A 20012-nucleotide genomic window follows, 5' to 3' on the forward strand; every position below is an offset into this window, starting at 1 on the left:
AATGTGATGAATGTGCCACGTGACAACTTTATCATCCTTAATCACTCCCTTGGTCACTCAGCCAATCTCTGATTTGGCCACCCGTCAGGCCTTGCTTCCCAAGCTTTTCGGGAACCTCGGTATATAAAAGGCACATGGTCTAAGCTTATGGAGGGCAAACCCTAGCAGACATTTTCAAATGCAGCAAGCAAAAGAAAACAACTCCCCCCCAACTGCTCAGTCATCACATGAAAGCAGTAGACCTTCCGAGCTGACATTTGCCACCTCATTAATTATGGGAAGCAGATACAGAGGGGTGAAGTGACCAGGAATCTATCGCACACCTCAAAGAATAGGTCACTGCTACACTGTACAGGAGAGATGGTGGCAGTGGGAGGGGCAGGAGGGGACATGATTAAATAGATCTAGTAAAAATACTTCGGTGGTGGTAGCGGCAGCCTTCACTCCTACCGCTGTATCTTTTTTTAAAAAGATCCTATTTCCGAGACAAAGGCAATGTAACCTAACTCAATATTTCCTGAGATTGCCGGATGCTAAGAATTGCTCAAGAACACTTGTTATACACACATTCTCGGGACACTCCATTGGAGTTCGATAGGTCTAGGACAGGACCTGGGAACAATCACCGTGAGCATTTCTTCCAAGTTAGGGTGTTTCAATAAAGAAAGTGTTAAAAGACTACAAATTAGGATGTTTTAACAAAAAGAATTCAGGATACCGTTTTGTGCAGTCTTAAGCTTAAGGATAGTATCACCCCTACCACATAACATCCCCTACCACATAACATCCTCTACCACATAACAGACAAATTAAAAATCCTGTCCTACAGAAATGTCCTTTTTCCTCCTCGTTCCTTACGTCTTTTATCTGTCACCATCCCTAACATAGAGCTGGAGTAGTTTTCCTCCATCCTAGCTCTGGGAGAAACAGGCTCTACGCGGAACCGGTTGGGCCCCGGGCCACGTCCCTGTCCCGCGGCCGTTCGCTCCCGTGCCGCGCTCCCATTGGTTGAAACTTCCCTCGTCCGGAGCCCGAGCGGTCCCTACTCGCCACGCCAGCCCATCCGAATCCTCCCGCCCAGGGGGCGGGGCCAGGAGGGCGGGGCGGAAGGAGGGCGGGGCCTCGCGGCGCTGGAGACGTACGGGTGGCCTATGGCGCGGGAGGGGGTCAGCTGCCGCGCCCCGCGAGGCCAGGCCGGGGCCGGGCCAATCCGGGCGACTGGGCGGGCGAACGTGGGGCCTGGCCGCCCGGGCCCGAGGTGCTGGGGGTGTGGGGATAATGGGCCAGTTCCTGGTGCGTCACGAGGGAGTTCCTTAAAGGGGAAGTGAGCGGAGCTACTGGGTGGACGTGGGGTGCGGTGGTCGGCGGGGAAGGCCCCCCGCGTTTGTAAATAATGCCCGCGGTGCCCGCGCGACCATGCAATGGCGAGCGTTCGTCCTGGGGCTGGTGCTCCTCCGGCTTGGCCTCCACGGAGTGCTGTGGATCGTCTTCGGGCTGGGGCCCAGCATGGGCTTCTACCAGCGCTTCCCGCTCAGCTTCGGCTTCCAGCGCCTGAGAGGCCCCGACGGCCCCGAGTCTCCCGCCTCGGGGCCCGCGGGCCGGCCCGGGACGCCCGGGGGGCCGTCGGGGCCATCGTGGCTGCAGCCGCAGGTCCCTGGGGCGGCGGCGGGGCGGCGGCGGGCTCCGCGGCGGCCCGGGCCGGACGTCTGCGGGCCAGGCCACTGGGGCTACGTGCTGGGCGGCCGGGGCCGCGGCCGGGACGAGTATGAGAAGCGCTACAGCGGCGCCTTCCCGCCGCAGCTGCGCGCCCAGATGCGCGACCTGGCGCGGGGCATGTTCGTGTTCGGCTACGACAACTACATGGCGCACGCCTTCCCCGAGGACGAGCTCAACCCCATCCACTGCCGCGGCCGAGGACCCGACCGCGGGGACCCGTGAGTAGCCCGCGCCGGCCCGACGCCCAGGACCGTGCGCCGCACGCGCTTCCTTCCGTTCTCCCGGCGGGTGCAGCCTTCATTCCTCCGGGTCCCCCCATTGGTGCCCGGGCGTTTAGGGTCCTGGGGGCAGCGCCCACCCGTCCGGCGCCTCGGCTGACCGACCCCCTTTGAGGTCGGCCTGGGCTGGGGGTTGCGTGGACGGCCCGGTGGCTGTCCTTCTCTTGCTTCTCCTGGAATCTCTGTTACTGGACAGCTGCCAGCGCAGTCTCTTTTACAGATGGGGAAACTGAGGCCCAGAGACCGGAAAGGACAGTGGCAGTACCGAGGGGTGGCTTGGGGGGGCCTTAGACTTCCGTCTCCAATCCTTTCTCCAAGTGAAAGTCAAATCAAAATGAAATCCCTTGTAAGCGCAGCTTCGAAACGGCGCTTATCTCCCTCCACCTAGCCAACTCCAACTTTACCGTATAAAGATATAAAAATTCAGGAGTTGACCCTGAGAAGGGACTTTCTAAAGCCACCTAGTGAGTTTGAGGCAGAGCAGGGCTACAGCCTTTCTCCTTTATCACAGGGGTGGCTCCTTAGGCTGAGGATGGTTAGGTGGAAGGGAGAGAGAGAGGCTGGGTGGCCCAGATTTGGGGTCCTGATGCTCAAGATGACATTCCTTGCTCTGTAGGGTCTGTTCCATAAATTCCCCCACCCTGGTGGCAGGGCTGTCAGGGAAGATCTACCAGCCTTCCCCTTCCATCAGCCGTGTTTGCAGAGGCTGAGCTTCAAGGGTTACTGCTGTTGACATCAGAGTCCAAGAGGACAGCACACCCAGCCAAGGACCTCCTAGCTGGAGGGAACCGGTGTGCCTTGACACTGACCCTGTTAGGCTGGATATGACTGCCTTTCTCTCGGCCGCTCCCCTCAGCTGGCAGTGGAGGAGTTGAGCTGCTTGGTCCCTTTGGACATTTGAGGCCTGTGTTTTCCTTCACCTGATGAAAAGCAGTAGAGTCCAGTCCTTAGGTCCTAAAAAGGAAGCCCATACACTAAAGGGACTTAAGGAGTTTTAAAAATGGTTGGATTATCTACAGATTCTTGTCTTAAATTGCATTTGGAGAGCATGATTTTTAGTGAAGACAGGGGGACATCCCAGGTTAACTTAAAAAAGACTTGGCCTTTTTAAAGTTGTAGGAAACTGATGAGTTATATTTTTCATGTTTCACTGTGTCAGCCTTTATACATAGAAATGTATTTTCTGTCTTAATTTTTTTTTTTGAGAAAAATTTTAAGTAAGTTTTTTTAAAAAAAAAGTACTAGGCCTTTCCAGATTTTAGGAAATTGAGTTGTTTTGCTTCTCTAGTTTTCTTTGCTTGGGGAGGACATCTGCTGACGAGTGGTTTGGTTTGACTGTTCAGTGACAGTCTGGATAAGTTGAGGTCAGGTTGCTTTGAGACAGATATACTGCTTTTGGAAAGATGGAATTCGAGATATTGAGGGGATGCCATGTGGGAAGGGTTGTGCCCTTTCGGTTGGTCAGCCTTGGTGTCTTTGAGAAGGTGAAAGAGCTCTGGGGTTATGGTAGCCTTGAGTAGACCCTCACGCTGGCCGCTTGTAAAGAGTGGAAAGTTAATTTTTCTTAGTCCTTTTCCTTTCACTTAACTCCTCTCAGACTTTAGTGTTTTCAGGAAAAGAGCAGGCCACATTTACATCCCTGAAATAAATAACTGGTAATAAAAAGTCTTTCAGATATTTATTTTAAGCAAATGTATTCTAATGATTACTGTCAAGTGAATTCTAATGACTCACTTAAAAAAGAGAGTAACTTAGCCATTAGAATATTATGTAAAAAGTACAGAAACAAAGTATGAGTGCTAAATGTGCCTGTCTTCTCTTTTTAGTCACGTTTATTTGAGGCTTATTTTACCTGTCTTGTTTGACTGGAGGTAGGATGAAGAGTATTGACATGAAGTAAATAAAACCGGAACACTTTTTTAAAAATAGCAAACGTTTCTGTCCAGCTACAAATCACTATGTAAACTCAGTTCCTCTCACATCCCCGATTTGGGTTGGAGGATCCAAATTCAAAAGTTTCTTCAAGTAAGATTGGATATTGAAATTTTGCAGTCTCATGAATAATAACGTTAGTTCAGACCTCGGGTGCATGACCCTTCTTTGTTTTCTCCCCAACCATATTGCTGTTCAAACAAAAAAGCAAATCAAACCAAACCGATGCTGGCCCCTAAACCGACTCATGCCTAGGCACCCCTAGTTTAAGATGGCCTCCTCTGCATTCCCCTTTCTTCCTAAAATCTTGGCTTCCTTCAGAGTCAGGCTCAAGTCATTTTCCATGACGCCATTGAACTGTTTGAAGATGACTGTCCTTGATCTACTCAGTTCTCTTTTCGGTTCCTTTCCTTTGAGCTGCTTTTCCACCTTTTAATATCGTGTGAGACTTGAGTACTGTTGTGTGTTCACCTTCCTCTCCCTTTGTCTTGTCTCCCCAGATTGTCAATCCCTGGAACACAGGGACTGTTTCTTATATTACCTCTGTGCCTACACAGCACCAGGTAGATTTCTGAACAGCTGTTACAGGTTAAGTATATGTGGAATTTTTTTTTTCTTTCTTACACATGCGTTTAATTTTGAACATGCTATGTTAGCATTATGTTAGCTGCGTCGCCAGAAATTTTCTGTGAAAGGCCATAGTTTTCTCCATCTTCTCTGTGTGGGGGTAATAAGAACCTTAAAAATGCAGCGTGGGGTGAATGTCACAAACAGGCACACAGGGTAACTTAAGTGGAGAGCCATCGTGGTTCGGCAGCTGGTTATGTGGAAAGATGGGCACTTTTGAACCCAGCCTTGTACCTGAAGTTTGAGTTCTTGGTCAGGCTGGCCATAGATCAAGAAGGTTTGCACAGGACAGACGGATCGCCGTCTCGCCTGGACGGTGGGCTGGCCTCAATGGATGCCCGATAATCGGTGCTGTTAGGCCAACAGGCTTCTGTGGAGTCTCCTGTTTCCTTCCTGCCCTCCCCATTTTTCTTTTTTCTAGTTTGGCACATTTTGAAAGAGTGTGTAACAATCTGGTAGAAAAGAATTTGGAAGTGTTTCATGAACGCCTTAGATCTTTGAGTGGATTTGCCTGAGTGGAGAGAAGGAACCACCAGTTACTACAAACACGTTTTTTCTTGTGCCAACTCTTATAATTGTTCTTTGTCGTGGCTGCTTGGGCGTTCTATTGAGAAGTGTTTTAAAACTGGGTCCGTTGTAGTTAGAGCCTGAAAGGAAAAGCACAGTAAACCATGGGAAGGAGTGCAGTGCTCCAGATTAGTCCTCCCTTCCAGGGCTGGTGCAGGTGGAAAGGGTGATACGCCACAGAGGAGGGTGTCCCTCAGGGGAAGGTGGTCACACGGGGTTCACCCAGCATCCAGCCTGGAGGCTAAGTGATGAGGGACCCGTTTTGTGATGAGATGGGTTGTCGGAGGCAGCTCTTGGTTTCTGAGCAGCAGACCAGTGGAGGTAAATATTTAAGCTCAGTAGAATGTTCTTGAGTGGGCAGCATTGAGGATCTCCCTATCTCCTTTGGCCTTCCCCTCCAGCTTTTGACACTTCCTGTATCCTCTCTGGCTGGCACTGCCCTTGAAGGGCTGAGCTTAACCCACAGCTCTCGTCTTCAGAGGACCTTCTGCAATCATATTCATGTATTCAGAAAGAACCGACAGCTAGAAGCAGCAGGTGCGGTTCTTCAGCAGGTGTGGTGTGCTGGCCTCGCGGCTTGGGAGAGACATGTGAGAGCCCTGGTTCCTAGATCGTCCCTTCTAGATAGTTTGTTTCAAAAAAAAAGGAGGTACAATTTTGCCCTACATTCTTTGTCCTAGATTAAGTGACATAATCAGCCTAAAACAAAGGCTCAGGTAAAATCGGATGTGAGGTGTGTTTCACGTGGGGCCCACTTCGCCCCAGCTGAGGCACATAGGAGGCCTCTCAGAGAGCGGGGCGAGCAACAGGAACACGGAGATGCTGCCCGCAGGGAAGTGAGACAGGACCCATCAGAGAGAGCCACGGAGCAGGTAACGTGGTCTGGGCTTTGATGGAAGACGTCATAATGACGGTGAATCAGTTGCTGAAGATAAAACTAGGGTGTTTCCACTGTGGTTTTTCATAAACATAATCTTGAGACAGTTATCCTCTTTCTCTCCTGACTTACATCTTTTTCATCTTTTTCGTTTCTCTCCTTACTTTCAAATCTTTTCAAGCTTCTGCAGTTGCTTTCTGGGTTTGTGGGAACGGGACAGGAATAGCTGAACTCCCTAGAATTTGTCAAGCTGACTTTATGACTTGCACTATTTCTCCGTCCCCACCTTTCCCAGATGTATTAGTATTATCTTTGTCGTTTTTAGTGCTATAAAGAGCTGTCATTTACCCTCATTGCAGCCCTGAAGTTGGTGTCTTAAGATTGTTTCAGAGTGGACGCCTGGTGTTGATCATGGGGCAGGAGGTGTGTGGTAGAATCATTAATGCAGCTGCAGTTACGAGAAGCCCTGGCTTGGTTCATGGTAAAACAACAGCTCCTCACAACTGATGGAGCTGGTGGGGATTCTTTGGGTGGTATGTTAGGGAAAAAATGATACAAAGCAGTTAATTTATTCCCCCACCCCAAGGACAGATGAGTGACACTGAGCCTGTAACTGAGGTATTTATTTGCTGCTTTGTGTGTGTAATCTGCGCCAGTGTCTGATTTCTGTATTAAAGTTTTATTTGCAGGTCATGTGACAGGGCCTCTCCTTTTTCATTCCTAATGATTTCGAAATCAGAGCTTTTTGAAGCTGGACGGAAAGGTCATTTGTGCTGTTAAAACTGTATCTTGGAGAGGGCAATGACTCTTGTTTCCCATTTCCTTACTTCCTGTTTTGTGTTCTTTCCACTATAGTATAAGCGTGTGTGTCTCTGCTATTCTGTGACACTATAGAGACTGTCCCTTGTGAGGCAGAAGGACCATTGCCATACTGATCCACCCACAGTAGTCCCTGAATAAATAAGTTTCCAGCCATTTTAGTTTCTGATGAGTGTTTGGTTTTGTTGTCTCTTTTATCTTTTAAAAGTACCTTTGTTTAGGGCTTCCCTGGTGGCGCAGTGGTTGAGAGCCTGCCTGCCGATGCAGGGGACACGGGTTCGTGCCCCGGTCCGGGAGGATCCTACATGCCGCGGAGCGCGGCTGGGCCCGTGAGCCATGGCCGCTGAGCCTGCGCGTCCGGAGCCTGTGCTCCACAACGGGAGAGGCCACAACAGTGAGAGGCCCGTGTACCGCAAAAAAAAAAAAAAAAAAAAAAAAAAAGTACCTTTGTTTAATTTTAATTTTCTTTCTTTTTCAGTTCAAATCTGAACATCAATGATGTCCTAGGGAATTATTCACTGACTCTTGTTGATGCGTTGGATACACTTGCAGTAAGTGTTCAGCTTTATTATTATTTTTTAAAATTAATTAAGATATTTTGGAGTTAATTACCCTTACTTTCCCCCAGGGATGAGAATTCCAGGAAACGTGATTCTCAACATGTATTCATAGCTCTGATAGCTATTGTTTATTTTAATGAGCTTAATGCCGAGAGCAAGAAGAACATTGAAGGTTAGATGAGGGGAAATGTGATTCCCCTAAAAAAGCAGAGGAGAAAGTGTGATCGTTGGGCTTCCCTGGTGGTGCACTGGTGAAGAATCCACCTGCCAATGCAGGAGTCACGGCTTCGAGCCCTAGTCCGGGAAGATCCCACATGCCGTGGAGCAACTAAGCCCGTGCGCCACAAGTACTGAGCCTGCTGCTCTCTAGAGCCCGTAAGCCACAACTACTGAGCCCGTGTGCCACAACTACTGAAGCCCTTGCTCCTAGAGCCCGTGCTCCACAACAAGAGAGGCCGCTGCAATGAGAAGCCCGCACACCGCAACTAGAGAAAGCCCATGCGCAGCAACAGAGACCCAGTGCAGCCAAAAATTAATTAATTAATAAATAAATTTAAAAAAAAGTTTTTAAAAAAAAAAGAAAATGTGATTGTTTTGGGGGAAACCTATTTTTCTGCAGGGTCCCCACTATTTTATTCCTTAAAGGAACCAGTATACAGTTACTGTAGTTAAGATTTCAGAAGTAAAAGACAGGATCTCAGGATTTCAAGATCTCCAGGGGACCAGATCCCCTGAAATGTGCCCCAGCTACTGGCTCCCCAAAATCAAGTCTGAGGCCTGGTTCCAGCCCCTGCGCAGAGACCCTCTGTGTAAACAGTCTTGTTTTATTTGCTGTCCGTGTTTTGTGGACACTACCCCCTCCAGACTTGGGCTGCCAGCTCAGGAGCAGCCTTTACATGCTTAGCCCTTGGTTTCCCTCAAGGCAGCTGGAGGCCTCTAGACAGATGAGCCAAAGCACGTGGAAGGCCGTCAGGCACCATGCGTGGTTCTTACTGCCAGGCTGCCGTGTGCGCTTGGTGTGCCTCACGACCCTTTGCTGTAGAACACAGCAAGGGACTATATCCCAGCATAGCGGTGAAAAATTTCCTTAGTAAACACGATTCTACTGCCTCTTTGCTCTCCTCCGTTGTCCGGCACACCTTTACCGTAAGAAAATTTGTACTGTAGTTGGTTCCAAATCCTGCATTTTAACTTTCCTTAAACAGAGTTTGAAGCTGTCAGGAGTTAGAATTGGGTAACGCTAGCTAAGTTTGCGTTACAGCTGTCCCAGATCTTGCTAGTAGTAGAATTACCGGAATTTGGGAAGAGCTGGAGCGGTCCTTCTCAATTCCCCTAGGCTCATGGTCTAACAGAGAGCCCGGGGTTTCATTCTGCCAGGCTGTAGTTGCACAGCAGTTTAGTTTCCCAATCTCTCCTTCTGAAGTGATTGCTACTCCCTGTCAGTCATCCACCATCACTGGTCAAAATGTGCCCGGACGGGTGTGTTCACCCTGATCAGAGTTAACTTGTTGAGGGGACCAGCGGCTGACTCAGGCTACAAGTGTTGCTTAAAAAAAAGTCCCAAGACTCATATATAGCTTATGAAAGCACACCTTTTCCCCCTGACCCTCTCTCTTTTTGCCTCATTGTGTCTTTTTATCCGTCTGCCATGCTCTTGAAGTACAGAGACCTTGTCCCTGTTACAGTCACTGCACTCTGTCCATACCGCATGGTGTCTGATACATGATAGGAGGGCAAATACATGTTAAGAAAATGAATTTCTAGTAACCTGGCACTTCCCAACACAGATTCCAAGGGTGTTCTCCCTCAAAGAAGAATTCTGTTCCCAAATGAACTTGAGAAATTCTACCAGTCTGTCCCACTACTGGAGAGCCACCATGCACACCAGCAGTTTAAAGGCTCTGAGAAGTTCTGAGAAGTAAAGAAACCCAGTCCAGCTTTTCTTGAGCCTGAGTGAACGATTTCAGAGCCTCGTTACTCTGTTCCGTAGCTGTCTAAAATGGCAAATTACAATATATCATTGAAAGCTGTTGGCTTCCTTTGCCGTCCTCCACGTGATCTGAGATCATATCAGCGCCTGCAGCTGCTATAACAGAGTTTGCTGCTGGTGAACATCTGTAGGGAAACAGACCCATCTCTGTGGTTTTCATTGTAGAACATCCGGTCTTTAAGGTACACTTCAGGCTTATTTTTCAGGTGTTACTTCTGTTGACGTTTCCCTTTTCTTTTGCTGACATTTTAAACAAACTTTAACAGGTGTGCTTTGGAAACCCTCGGACGATAGCACTCCCTTGACTGTTCGATGCAACTTGCAGCATGATCGCATAATCTTTTAAAAAGAAAGAACCGAAAGCCAGAAAAGAAACGTCTGTACTTGCTCTGCATGTAACAGCAAAATAACAATGAGGGGGAGAAAAAGAAAAAAAGATGCACTAGATCAATAAACACTAGGAAATAAGACATACTTGAAATAAGTAGTGTCTGAATGAAATTGTTTTTTCTTGTTTTTTTTTTTTTGGCTGTCTTTATGATATTGTTATAGTGCCAGGATTGTCATAAAATTTTGAACGGCATGAAAGCATTTCTATTCAGGTTATTTTTATCAAATTTTATGTCCAATTTGCACTTCATATAAGAGAGAGAAGCTTGGAATGATACCATATCCACACACCCAAAATAGGAATCCTAATTCTAGAACATTTCTTACAAAGGACGTAGAGCTGGTTATTTGTGTGTTTTGTTTGTTTTGAATGTCATTGGTCTTATGCTGTGCTCCAAAAGATAGTACCACTATTTCCCAAAGTGTTCAGACATCTGGGTAACAAGCAAGGAGTCAGTTTTCCAGATGTTTCGGTCTCCTGGGAGCTAAGCACCCAAGCTGTCGCATGATCTGAGGAGCAGAGGGAAAGCCATGTTTTTCGTTTCTTCAGTTCTTGGATTTATTGTTACTCATTTCAGGAGTTTCTGGAAGTGTAATGCCTTGCATGCTAAACAAGATCAGACAGAAGGTGAGGGAGAATGGGGCAGGACGAGGAGGGCTGCTAATGATTTTATGAGGAGTTACCGACACAGTTTTGCCACTTGGAGATAGGATGCTTGAGTTTGGTGGAAATGGGCTTGCCGTCTGTCCCAGAATGTGTTCTAAGAGATAACTGTGCTCTTCTGCCTTTTGTGTTCCTACTCCCACGAGTGGCAAAACCACACGTACAGACATTCAGATGAAGTGGCCCAGCTCCTGCGATCACGCAGCCTCAGTGTCATTTCAGGCCGTTGTAATGGTTTGTGTTCCTCTTTTTAAAGATAATGGGAAATTCATCCGAGTTCCAGAAAGCAGTCAAGTTAGTGATCAACACAGTGTCATTTGACAAAGATTCCACCGTCCAAGTCTTTGAGGCCACGATAAGGTAAAATAGTACATCAAACGGATTGAAGGCTGCTTTTGGGTGTGTAAGGAGAAAACTCCTGGAGGGTCCACCAGCCCTGGGGTCCAGGTAGGGAGTCCGTGCAGACCTTGTGGGCACTGTGTCCCTTTTTCATCTGCTTTGCATTGATCAAAACTGAAACAACTGCCATTTCATTAATTATATTTCGGGCCAAATAGAAAGACACATTGTAATGCAGGTTTAAGATAGATGTCCCTTTAAAGGAGTTTCTCATTATTTCACTTTATGTCTGGTCTCATTTCCTCCACTGTGTCCTAGGAAAACCCCTATATATTTCTGAAGGAATCATAGCTTCTCCTGTCACCCACCGCCTGCAGAAAACCACTGCTGACCATTTGGGTCTCCCTCCCTCTCCCTCCCTCTAATGTACGGGGCTCATGTTTTACATCTTGCCTTTTTAGTTTGATAGATTGCGACTGCCTTCCTATTCCATTTAAACTTTGAAAGTTGTATCACTGCATAACATTCCAGATGTAGCGTTTATTTAAAATTAAAGTTATGAAAACATTTGTTCTGAAAAATGTCACAATCTATTTCACCTCATTGGAGGGGGACCTGAACTCGTGGCTGCTGAAGGGTGAGATCTAAGCTGGGGGCGCCTGCCTCTTAGTCGGGTCATTCTCTCCTTCTCCTTCTCCTTCTCTTCCCCACCTTGCCTGTTTAGCAGAAGTTGGAGAATTTGACGTTACTTGGCAGCCAGAACTACAAAAGTTACTTAGTGTTTGTTGTCTTGCTCTTTTCTGTTTTTTATTTTGCTAAGTTTTTTCCCCATGTGAGAGAAACCAAGAGTAGTTTATTAATACTAAAAGGTGTTATTTATTCTGGGAATGATTAGGACACTCCCTTCTGATGAGATGATGAAAATGACTAAACATTGTTACTACTTCAAGTGGGATTATTCTCAGTAGCCTCAGAAGAATGGTTCGCTTTCTCCCTTTCCATAATGCTGTTAGCTAACAATTGATCGTTTACTATCACGGCTGGAAAGAAATTCAGGGGGTCATTAAGTCCAGTCCCTCTGATTTCAGGCAGTGCCAAGTCCATAGGGGATTCAAGCCTGCTTCTGTCATTCTGAGCTGCATTGTACACATTTACAACCAACGTGATTTTATTCTTCTTTTGTTCTTCCTGTCACTAGGGTCCTGGGAAGCCTTCTTTCTGCCCATAGAATAATAACTGACTCCAAGCAGCCCTTTGGTGACATGACGATTAAGGATTATGATAATGAGTTGTTGCATATGGCTCACGACCTGGCCGTGCGGCTCCTCCCTGCCTTTGAAAACACCAGGACAGGGATCCCCTACCCTCGGGTAGGTAGACGGCGTCAACAACTCACCACCTTCCCGAATTAAGACTCTTTGTTGATGAATTTATTTGCGGGAAGGAGTGGGGCTGATGCGGAAGAGGAAAGCCATGTCCTTGAGAGAATTTGGCCCTAAATATGATAGAAATGGTTTTTAATTCATTCAGCATTTACTGGACACCTGTTGTGTGCTGGGCATACAGTGACTTTTTTTTTTTTTTTTTCTTTTTTCGGTACGTGGGCCTCTCACTGTTGTGGCCTCTCCCGTTGCGGAGCACAGGCTCCGGACGCGCAGGCTCAGCGGCCATGGCTCACGGGCCCAGCCGCTTCGCGGCATGTGGGATCTTCCCGGACCGGGGCACGAACCCGTGTCCGCTGCATCGGCAGGCGGACTCTCAACCACTGCGCCACCAGGGAAGCCCACAGTGACATATTTGACTTAATCCTTTCCCTTAAGGAAGTTATGTTCCTGTGCTCTGTATTCTTAACCCTTTTTGCAGGTGGGATTTATATCCTCTGCTGCAAAACAGTGGGGGCAGTTTGTCTTCATTTCTGACTTGGGTCCATTTCCCCACATGTACGCTGTAGGAGCTCAGCAAATGTTCTTTTGGACACTTCATGTGGATCTTTCAAATAAAGCCTTTACAGACCAGTAAGTTAGCTGCTGATTTAAATGCAAGGTCTGGAATGAGATTCTGTCTTTGTGGCATCTGACTTACTGAGTCCAGAACCCCTCTGAGAATTGAGTCAGCCTTTGGGTCAGCAACCAGTGGAGAATTGCCAGACCACTGAGCCTCGGTGATCAAACAGGCTGTCACTTGCTCGCTGGGTTCATTTCTCTCCCAGTCCAAGATTTGTTAATGTTTGCTGAGCAGGAGTGAGTTCATAGCAGCTCACTTAAAATTTCTACGTGGTTCCACAGCTTGCCTTTGCCCCCAGTGCCAAAGCCTGGTGCTGCGTCACCATGAAGAGAACCTGCTGGAAAGAGGCAGATTAGTGAATAGCGTTACAATGATTCCCCCAAGACTTGCTCTTATTAATAACACAGGGCTCTGGTGTTCGTGCTGTCTTGTTTGTGTCTTAAACTTACTCCCATTTTCCTTTTGGATGTAAAGTGGGAGGCAGCGGGCTGACTCCCCCTGTAGTGAGCTTGGTTCATTAGTGGAGTGTGGTCGCTGTAACCTGGTCTTCTAGCCCTGTGGGTTCCTTGACTTCTGCCACAAATCCTTTGTCTCTTCCTGTCCCCAGGTGAATCTAAAGACAGGCGTTCCTCCTGACAGCAATAATGAGACGTGCACGGCCGGCGCTGGTTCCCTGCTGGTGGAATTTGGGATTCTGAGTCGACTGCTGGGGGATTCCACGTTTGAGTGGGTGGCCAGGCGAGCCGTGAAAGCCCTTTGGAACCTGCGGAGCAACGATACGGGATTGTTAGGTGTGGGGCACCTGTGAGGCCCTTGGCACTGTGCACATCGCCCCCTTTCCTTTCCTCTTCTCTGGGGCCCTCCCTCCTTTCCACTCCTTCTTCCTTGTACCACTGAACCTGAAAATTGACAGCTCAGAGAGAAGGGCCCTCCCTCAGTGTCTGCCACATCTGATTTCTCCCTGTGACTTTTCACTTAGAGGGTGGGTGGAAGGTTTGATGGGACAGAATAATGCTCTTCCTCTTTGAGGGCTCCCTTCTGATCTGAATCCCTTGGCATATTCCACTTGAAAATGATTGTTCAATGCTATAGAAAGAACTGCCTCGGAGGTAGATTATATTGCTTCAGTATAAGGTTCCAAAGATAGGAGTTTAGAGTTAACTGGTAGAGTGACTTCCTCTTTTCAAAAAATCACGGCATGTGGTAGTAGGTTAAAAGCCCAGATTAAACCTGTATTAGATTTTATTTTTTTCCCTTGAGAATTTTGATCAAGATGTTATTAAAAAATTATTACGGAAAATTTCAAACATAGCAAAGTAGGAAAAAGTATAATGAATAATGAACCCCTATGTGCTCATTATTTATCTTCAATGATTATCAGTAGTTTACTAGCTCGAGATGTTATTTTAAAATAGGTTGTTTGCCTCTTGTAACTGTTTGTCTTATTTTGAGAAATATTTTCTTTTTGTCATCGGGAAGGAACTGGATTGGTGGTCCTGGAGCTAGAGTGTCATTGCAAAAGCACTGCTTTTTAGAAGTGATCTTCGATTACTGTTCCTTCTTCAATTTATTTACAAATTTTTTGTATTTAACAATAACAGTAGAAACAAAACAGTTGCCCCGTCACCCCATTACCAGTGTCACCCCAAACTGTCAACTTTAAAATTTTCCATAGGCCCTTGCAGCCTGTTATGTGCACCTTTTTTTTTTTTTTTTTTTTTTGCGGTACGCGGGCCTCTCACTGTTGTGGCCTCTCCCGTTGCGGAGCACAGGCTCCTGACGCGCAGGCTCAGCGGCCACGGCTCACGGGCCCAGCCGCTCCGCGGCATGCGGGATCTTCCCGGACCGGGGCACGAACCTGCGTCCCCTGCATCGGCAGGCGGACTCTCAACCACCACGCCACCAGGGAAGCCCCATGTGCAACTTTTGTATACTTTCAAATTATAATATAGATATTTTTATTCTGCCTTTCATTTGGCAAATCCTGCAGGTGGTTTCAAGTTGTTATCTTGTTTTCACAGTTATTGTCTTTAAAATCTATATGACAGTCCATTAACTCTTCTGATGTTGGACATTCGGATTATTTCTGTTTCTGTTTTTTTTTTTCCATTTTACAGATAATGTAAATTATATAATCCATCATTCTCTGATGAACAACACCCTTTAGGCTTTTGAAATGCATTGTCAATCTGGAAAAGCAACACGACAAGCCTAGTTTTCTTGTGCATTAAACGGTTTCCCCATTTTTGTGTCAGTGTTGAAACACTGTATGTTCAGGAAGCTCCGGCCGCGCATGCTGCTGATAGGACCGATAAAGACGAGAGGGCCACGCATTCATCCCTCCTCTTCCTGTGAGGGACGAAAGTGCTGAGGAGCAGTGGGGCTGAAGTAGGAGGCCCCCCTGCCCCCCACCCGGGGGCCCTGACGAGCTTGCTTGTTTTCACAGGCAATGTTGTGAACATTCAGACGGGCCATTGGGTCGGAAAGCAGAGTGGCTTGGGTGCCGGACTGGACTCCTTCTATGAATACCTCTTGAAATCGTACATTCTCTTTGGAGAAAAAGAAGACCTAGAAATGTTTAATGCTGTATATAAGAGTATTCAGAACTACTTAAGAAGAGGGTATGTCTCCTCACCATCTCTCTTACTGTCCCGTCAAGCAAATAGAATGTATTGTGAAATGTTCGTATTTTTCTCAACATAGATTCACAGGGTCTTTTGGTCTCTGCCCTCATTTTACTGCCTCCTAGTTGTTTGTTAGTCATTTGAGGGGGTGGTGAAGAGGTGTATTAGCTATTAACTGCTGCGTAACAAATTACCCTGAAACCTAGTGGCTTAAAACAGCAAACATTATCTCACCCATTTTCTGAGGGTCAGGAAGCCAGGAGCAGCTGGGCTGATCCAGGGGCTCTCACGAGGTCATCCACAAGCTATTGGTGAGGGCTGCAGCCTTGTCACAGCTCACTCAGGGCTGGAGGGTCCCCTCCTAGGCTTCAGTTCTTCACGTGCTGTGGCTGGAAGTGTCAGTTCCTTGCCATATGGGCCTCTTTGTAGGCAGCTCATGGCAGCTGGCTTCCTCAGAATGAGTGATCTGAGAGAGATGGAAAGAGAGCCACCAGAATGGATGCCATATGCTTTCATGCCCTAACCTCAGAATGACAACCAGCACTTCTGCTGGACACTGTTGGTCACACAGACCAGGGCTGATGTAGTCTGTGAGGGTACTGCACAAGGGTGTGACAGCCAGGAGGCAGGGGTCACTGGGGGCCGCCTGGAGACTGGCTGCCACGAGAGTGACACATCCCTAGGTTTCGCTGGTTTTAATTGCACATAGAGCTGTAATGCGGCACAGCTGTATTGGTTCTTTCACTTTCTAAAGAAGTTGGGATTGATCTTTATACTTGATGAGAGAAAGGACAGTTACCACCTTCTTTTCCCTCTGTGTTTGTTTAAAACAGCTTTGTTTGCCGCTTGTCAGTTGTGCATTCAGGATGGCAGAAGAGAAGTGCCATTCGAAGCTGCAGAGGCCTCGACCCTGGTGCCGCCTCTGTCTTCCCTGGGTCTTCCCTTGTGCACATGTGTGTGTTAAGTGGCCAGTGCAAGTGATAGCTACTAGTTGCCTGCCCATTTCTACCCTAGCTGTTGTAGGATCATTCAAGTGATGTGTTTTAGTAAGAGGCTGTTTGGCCAGAGTTCAATCCTTTTCGATTTTTAAAGCCCCTGAATTTACTAAATTAGTAGTAATCACTGAGCTTCTTGCTCTGAGGTGTTCCTCCAGGCCCATGGTGTAGGATTTTATTAGAGAAGAGACTCTTTTTGTGTGTGCAGAAATAACCAGACTTCGCCACTCAGGTCAAAACTGACCCATGCTATATACCAAATTACGTGGAAGTATTTCTCAAACCTGATTGTCAAAGTGCTTTCTGCAAAATGCAGTGCAATCCCAATGTGTTACCATGGCTGAGTTTAGAACTTTTATCCTTTAGTAAGTGTCATCTTATGCTAGAGTCTTGTATTGAGAGGTAGAGGCAGCCTGTCTCCAAAGGTTTAAAGAATGAGTGAGGAGAAAAGGTTAATGTTGATTCCATCTAAGTGACACTGCCAGGGGCTGCTGGGGGGACAGAGCCTGAGCTGTTCCTCTTTCTTCCCCTTCGGCCGCTCTGCGTGGCTCCTCAGTCGGGAAGCCTGTAACGAGGGGGAAGGGGACCCGCCCCTCTACGTCAACGTGAACATGTTCAGCGGGCAGCTGATGAACACGTGGATTGACTCTCTGCAGGCGTTCTTCCCAGGACTGCAGGTATTTCGCAGTCCTGTTTGCTAAGGAATAGCAGTCATTGGAAAAGGGCTTTTTTCCCCCCTCTGTTTTCTTTTTATGGTACCAGAACATTCTCTGGCTCCTTCAGATTTGGGAGGTGAATAGCACAGTACGTCCCCACTATTCTCTTTGGACATTACTCCACGCTAAATCAGTGCAAAGCCATGCCAGAAAAGTAACGGCGTGTGACTTTTGGGTGATTCACGTCTCAGTTGTCCATTCTCCATTCACGAGTACAGCTAGCCTCTTGTCCTGTGCAGTTCTCAGGGCTTTGGCATTGATGGCCAGATGGGGGGTGCGGGGTCTGTCTGGGAAGCTCCTTTTGGGTTGGTTTTGTCTCCAGCCACGTTTGTAGGTCAGGTGACCAGTGTGGGGAGGGGGAAACCCAGGGCCTATGTCACGTCTTGCCGCTCTGAGGACAGTGTCTTAGCCTGGTGACCTGCGCCTTCCCTGTAGGTTCTGATAGGAGACGTGGAAGACGCCATCTGCCTGCACGCCTTCTACTACGCCATATGGAAGCGCTACGGGGCCCTCCCCGAGAGGTACAACTGGCAGCTGCAGGCCCCCGACGTGCTCTTCTATCCACTGAGACCTGAGCTGGTGGAGTCTACGTATCTCCTCTACCAGGTACGAGAGCTTGTTGAACAGTAGTTTGTGTTGAAATGCTGGGAAGACCTGTAGCAGTTGGTTCGTAGGGAACACTTGCTGACAGGTGGGGAATAGTGTTATTTCACAGCGACCGTTAGAGTGACCACCGGCCCAGAGCCTTGTTAGCGCTCAGTGTCTGTCCTGGTCGCACGGGACAGGGAAGACGTCTGCGGTCATGTACGCGTTTGCCCTACATTCTGCAAAGCTGAGTCGTATCTTTACTGCAGGGCTTGTTTCTCACATCCTTCAATCAAGAGGAAGATTTGGTACTCTCTGTTTTCCAAATTTATTTGACCAAACAACTCTTGTTGGGGGATGCATTTCTGTTCTCATGTACTGTGGAACCCTGGTCTGTGTAAAGTATTCAGACAGAAAAATTATTTTTCTTAGTTGGAAAGGGAATCATCTGGGATTGCCTGAGTGCCTACTTTTGTTTAATCGTTCAAAAACACATACAGTGTTCCTCTTTTGTGGAATTACTTGAATGCCAGAGGAAATGTCACTCTAACTGTGAAGAATCTTCTCCCCGACGGTTTAAGGGCGATATTTATACCTCTGGGCGTGCCATACATATATACACATCGAGAGTTGTCAGCCATTCGCAAATTCAGCAGCACGAGCTGCTCACTTTCCAAGAAGCTGGCCCTCCGTGCGTTCGGCAGACACGTGTAGTGGGCAGGCCCTCACAAGGAGATCTCATGAGCTCTGGTAGTAGGATTAGTAGTTTAGATTTATTCCATAGTTTTTTTTTAGCACCGAATCCTTGCCATTTGTTCTGAAAAAGGGAGAAATCCTGTGCAACTGGTAACTGACTTCAGGTGTAGAGAGACCTTGTGAGTTGTATGTAAGCTCTCAGGGGTGGGGAGGTAGCCTCTGATTTTGCCTCCCGGATCCCAGATCCCAGGGTAGAGTCCGGCCACTCACGCTGCGAGGGTGACACACTCGGGTGCTGGCTGCGTTCTCCTCTTAAGCTTAGGTCTGTTGCTTTTGGGTTGATGCCTCTTTGTTTTGTCACTGCTTCTTTCTTCTTGCAGCTTCTTCCTCATGTTGACTACTTTCTTAGGATCCAGAGAAATCTGTGGCTTTCTGGCCCTGCCTTCGGAAGCTGCTCCGTGTGCCCTGACCCTGTGCTCGTTTGCTTTTGTTGCTGCACGGTTGGCACTGGGCACGAATTATAGGTGATCCCCAACTTTCAAACTAGTTTTGGGATAAAAGTCTCATCTTCCCAGAGACTTTTCTTTTTCCCCTAACGAAACCATCTATGAGCATGTGACAGAAGAGGAAGCAACAACCCAGGGACTGAGTTCCTAGGGTGATTAGAGAGCACAGCATGTGGAGGCCTCTTTAGATACTTTGAGAGTCTTCTTGTCCCCTAGCCCTTCTCATGGCGCTGTGGATGGAACAGGGGCAATGTCCTGTTTCCCTGTGCTTGCAGCTTAAGTGTCTAGCCAGTTCTGAGGCAACACAGAAACTGGATTTGTTCTGTGTTCTGAGGCGTTGTTTCATTTCTGATCATGATGGGGATCACGAGAGCCAAAGGCAGGGAGTTGATGTGCTCTGGGGCAGATCTTCTTGCCCCCCCCCGCTCCCCGTTCAAGTTAAGCAGATTGGAGGTGCGCTTTGATGTGAACCGACAGAACACCTTAATCCTGTAACATTCGCGACCCTTCAGGATAAAGTGAACTGGCCCGTGCCTACCTTTGGACAGTGATTCATCTCCTCGGGACCGTCCTGCAATCACCGCGATGTGTGTTGACGGCGTGTCTTCCAGGCCCCCGCTGGATCACATTCTCTCGTGTTCTCTCTAGGCAACCAAGAATCCCTTCTACCTCCATGTAGGAATGGACATTCTGCAGAGTCTGGAAAAGTACACAAAAGTCAAGTTAGTTTTCTAAGTTCCTTCCTTTTTCTTTTGGCCACTTTTGATTTCATTTGAGTTGTGCTGAGGTAATAGTATTCTATTTTGCATTTTACTTTTTAGAACAGGTCGTTAATGTTAATTTTGTAGGGAAATTGCTTACTTTTTGTGTAGTAGAACCTGCCCATTATAGTGGGAATTAAAATTTATTTTTCACCTTTATTCCTGTAGGGTTCCAGCAGACTATATGAGCTCTTTTTAAGTAACTTAGTTCCCCTGTTATACAAATAATATATATACTAAAAAGTTCATGGAATATAGAAAATATTGAGGTAGAATATTATCACTGTAATCTCCACCTGCAGAGATAACTACCATCAGCATTGAAGTATATAGTTTTATACTCTTTTATATATTGAAGTATATAGT

At 47.3% G+C, this 20012-nt stretch overlaps 1 protein-coding gene across 1 annotated transcript in view; it reads left to right on the forward strand.

Moving 5' to 3' along the window:
- Nucleotides 1–1282: 1282 nt before the first annotated feature.
- Nucleotides 1283–20012, forward strand: part of EDEM1 (ER degradation enhancing alpha-mannosidase like protein 1) — a 23373-nt gene continuing 4643 nt past the window's right edge. Inside the window, exons 1-9 of the mRNA XM_029242600.1 lie at nucleotides 1283–1934; nucleotides 7295–7367; nucleotides 10677–10780; nucleotides 11958–12129; nucleotides 13371–13554; nucleotides 15210–15384; nucleotides 16939–17059; nucleotides 17534–17704; nucleotides 19534–19607. Coding sequence (XP_029098433.1) covers nucleotides 1417–1934; nucleotides 7295–7367; nucleotides 10677–10780; nucleotides 11958–12129; nucleotides 13371–13554; nucleotides 15210–15384; nucleotides 16939–17059; nucleotides 17534–17704; nucleotides 19534–19607 — 1592 coding nt within the window. The 5' untranslated portion in view covers nucleotides 1283–1416. The remainder of the gene's footprint in view (nucleotides 1935–7294; nucleotides 7368–10676; nucleotides 10781–11957; nucleotides 12130–13370; nucleotides 13555–15209; nucleotides 15385–16938; nucleotides 17060–17533; nucleotides 17705–19533; nucleotides 19608–20012) is intronic.

This window comes from Monodon monoceros, unplaced genomic scaffold, assembly GCF_005190385.1.
Source record: "Monodon monoceros isolate NGI ecotype Baffin Bay Population unplaced genomic scaffold, NGI_Narwhal_1 Super_Scaffold_3, whole genome shotgun sequence".
NCBI lineage: Eukaryota > Metazoa > Chordata > Mammalia > Artiodactyla > Monodontidae > Monodon > Monodon monoceros.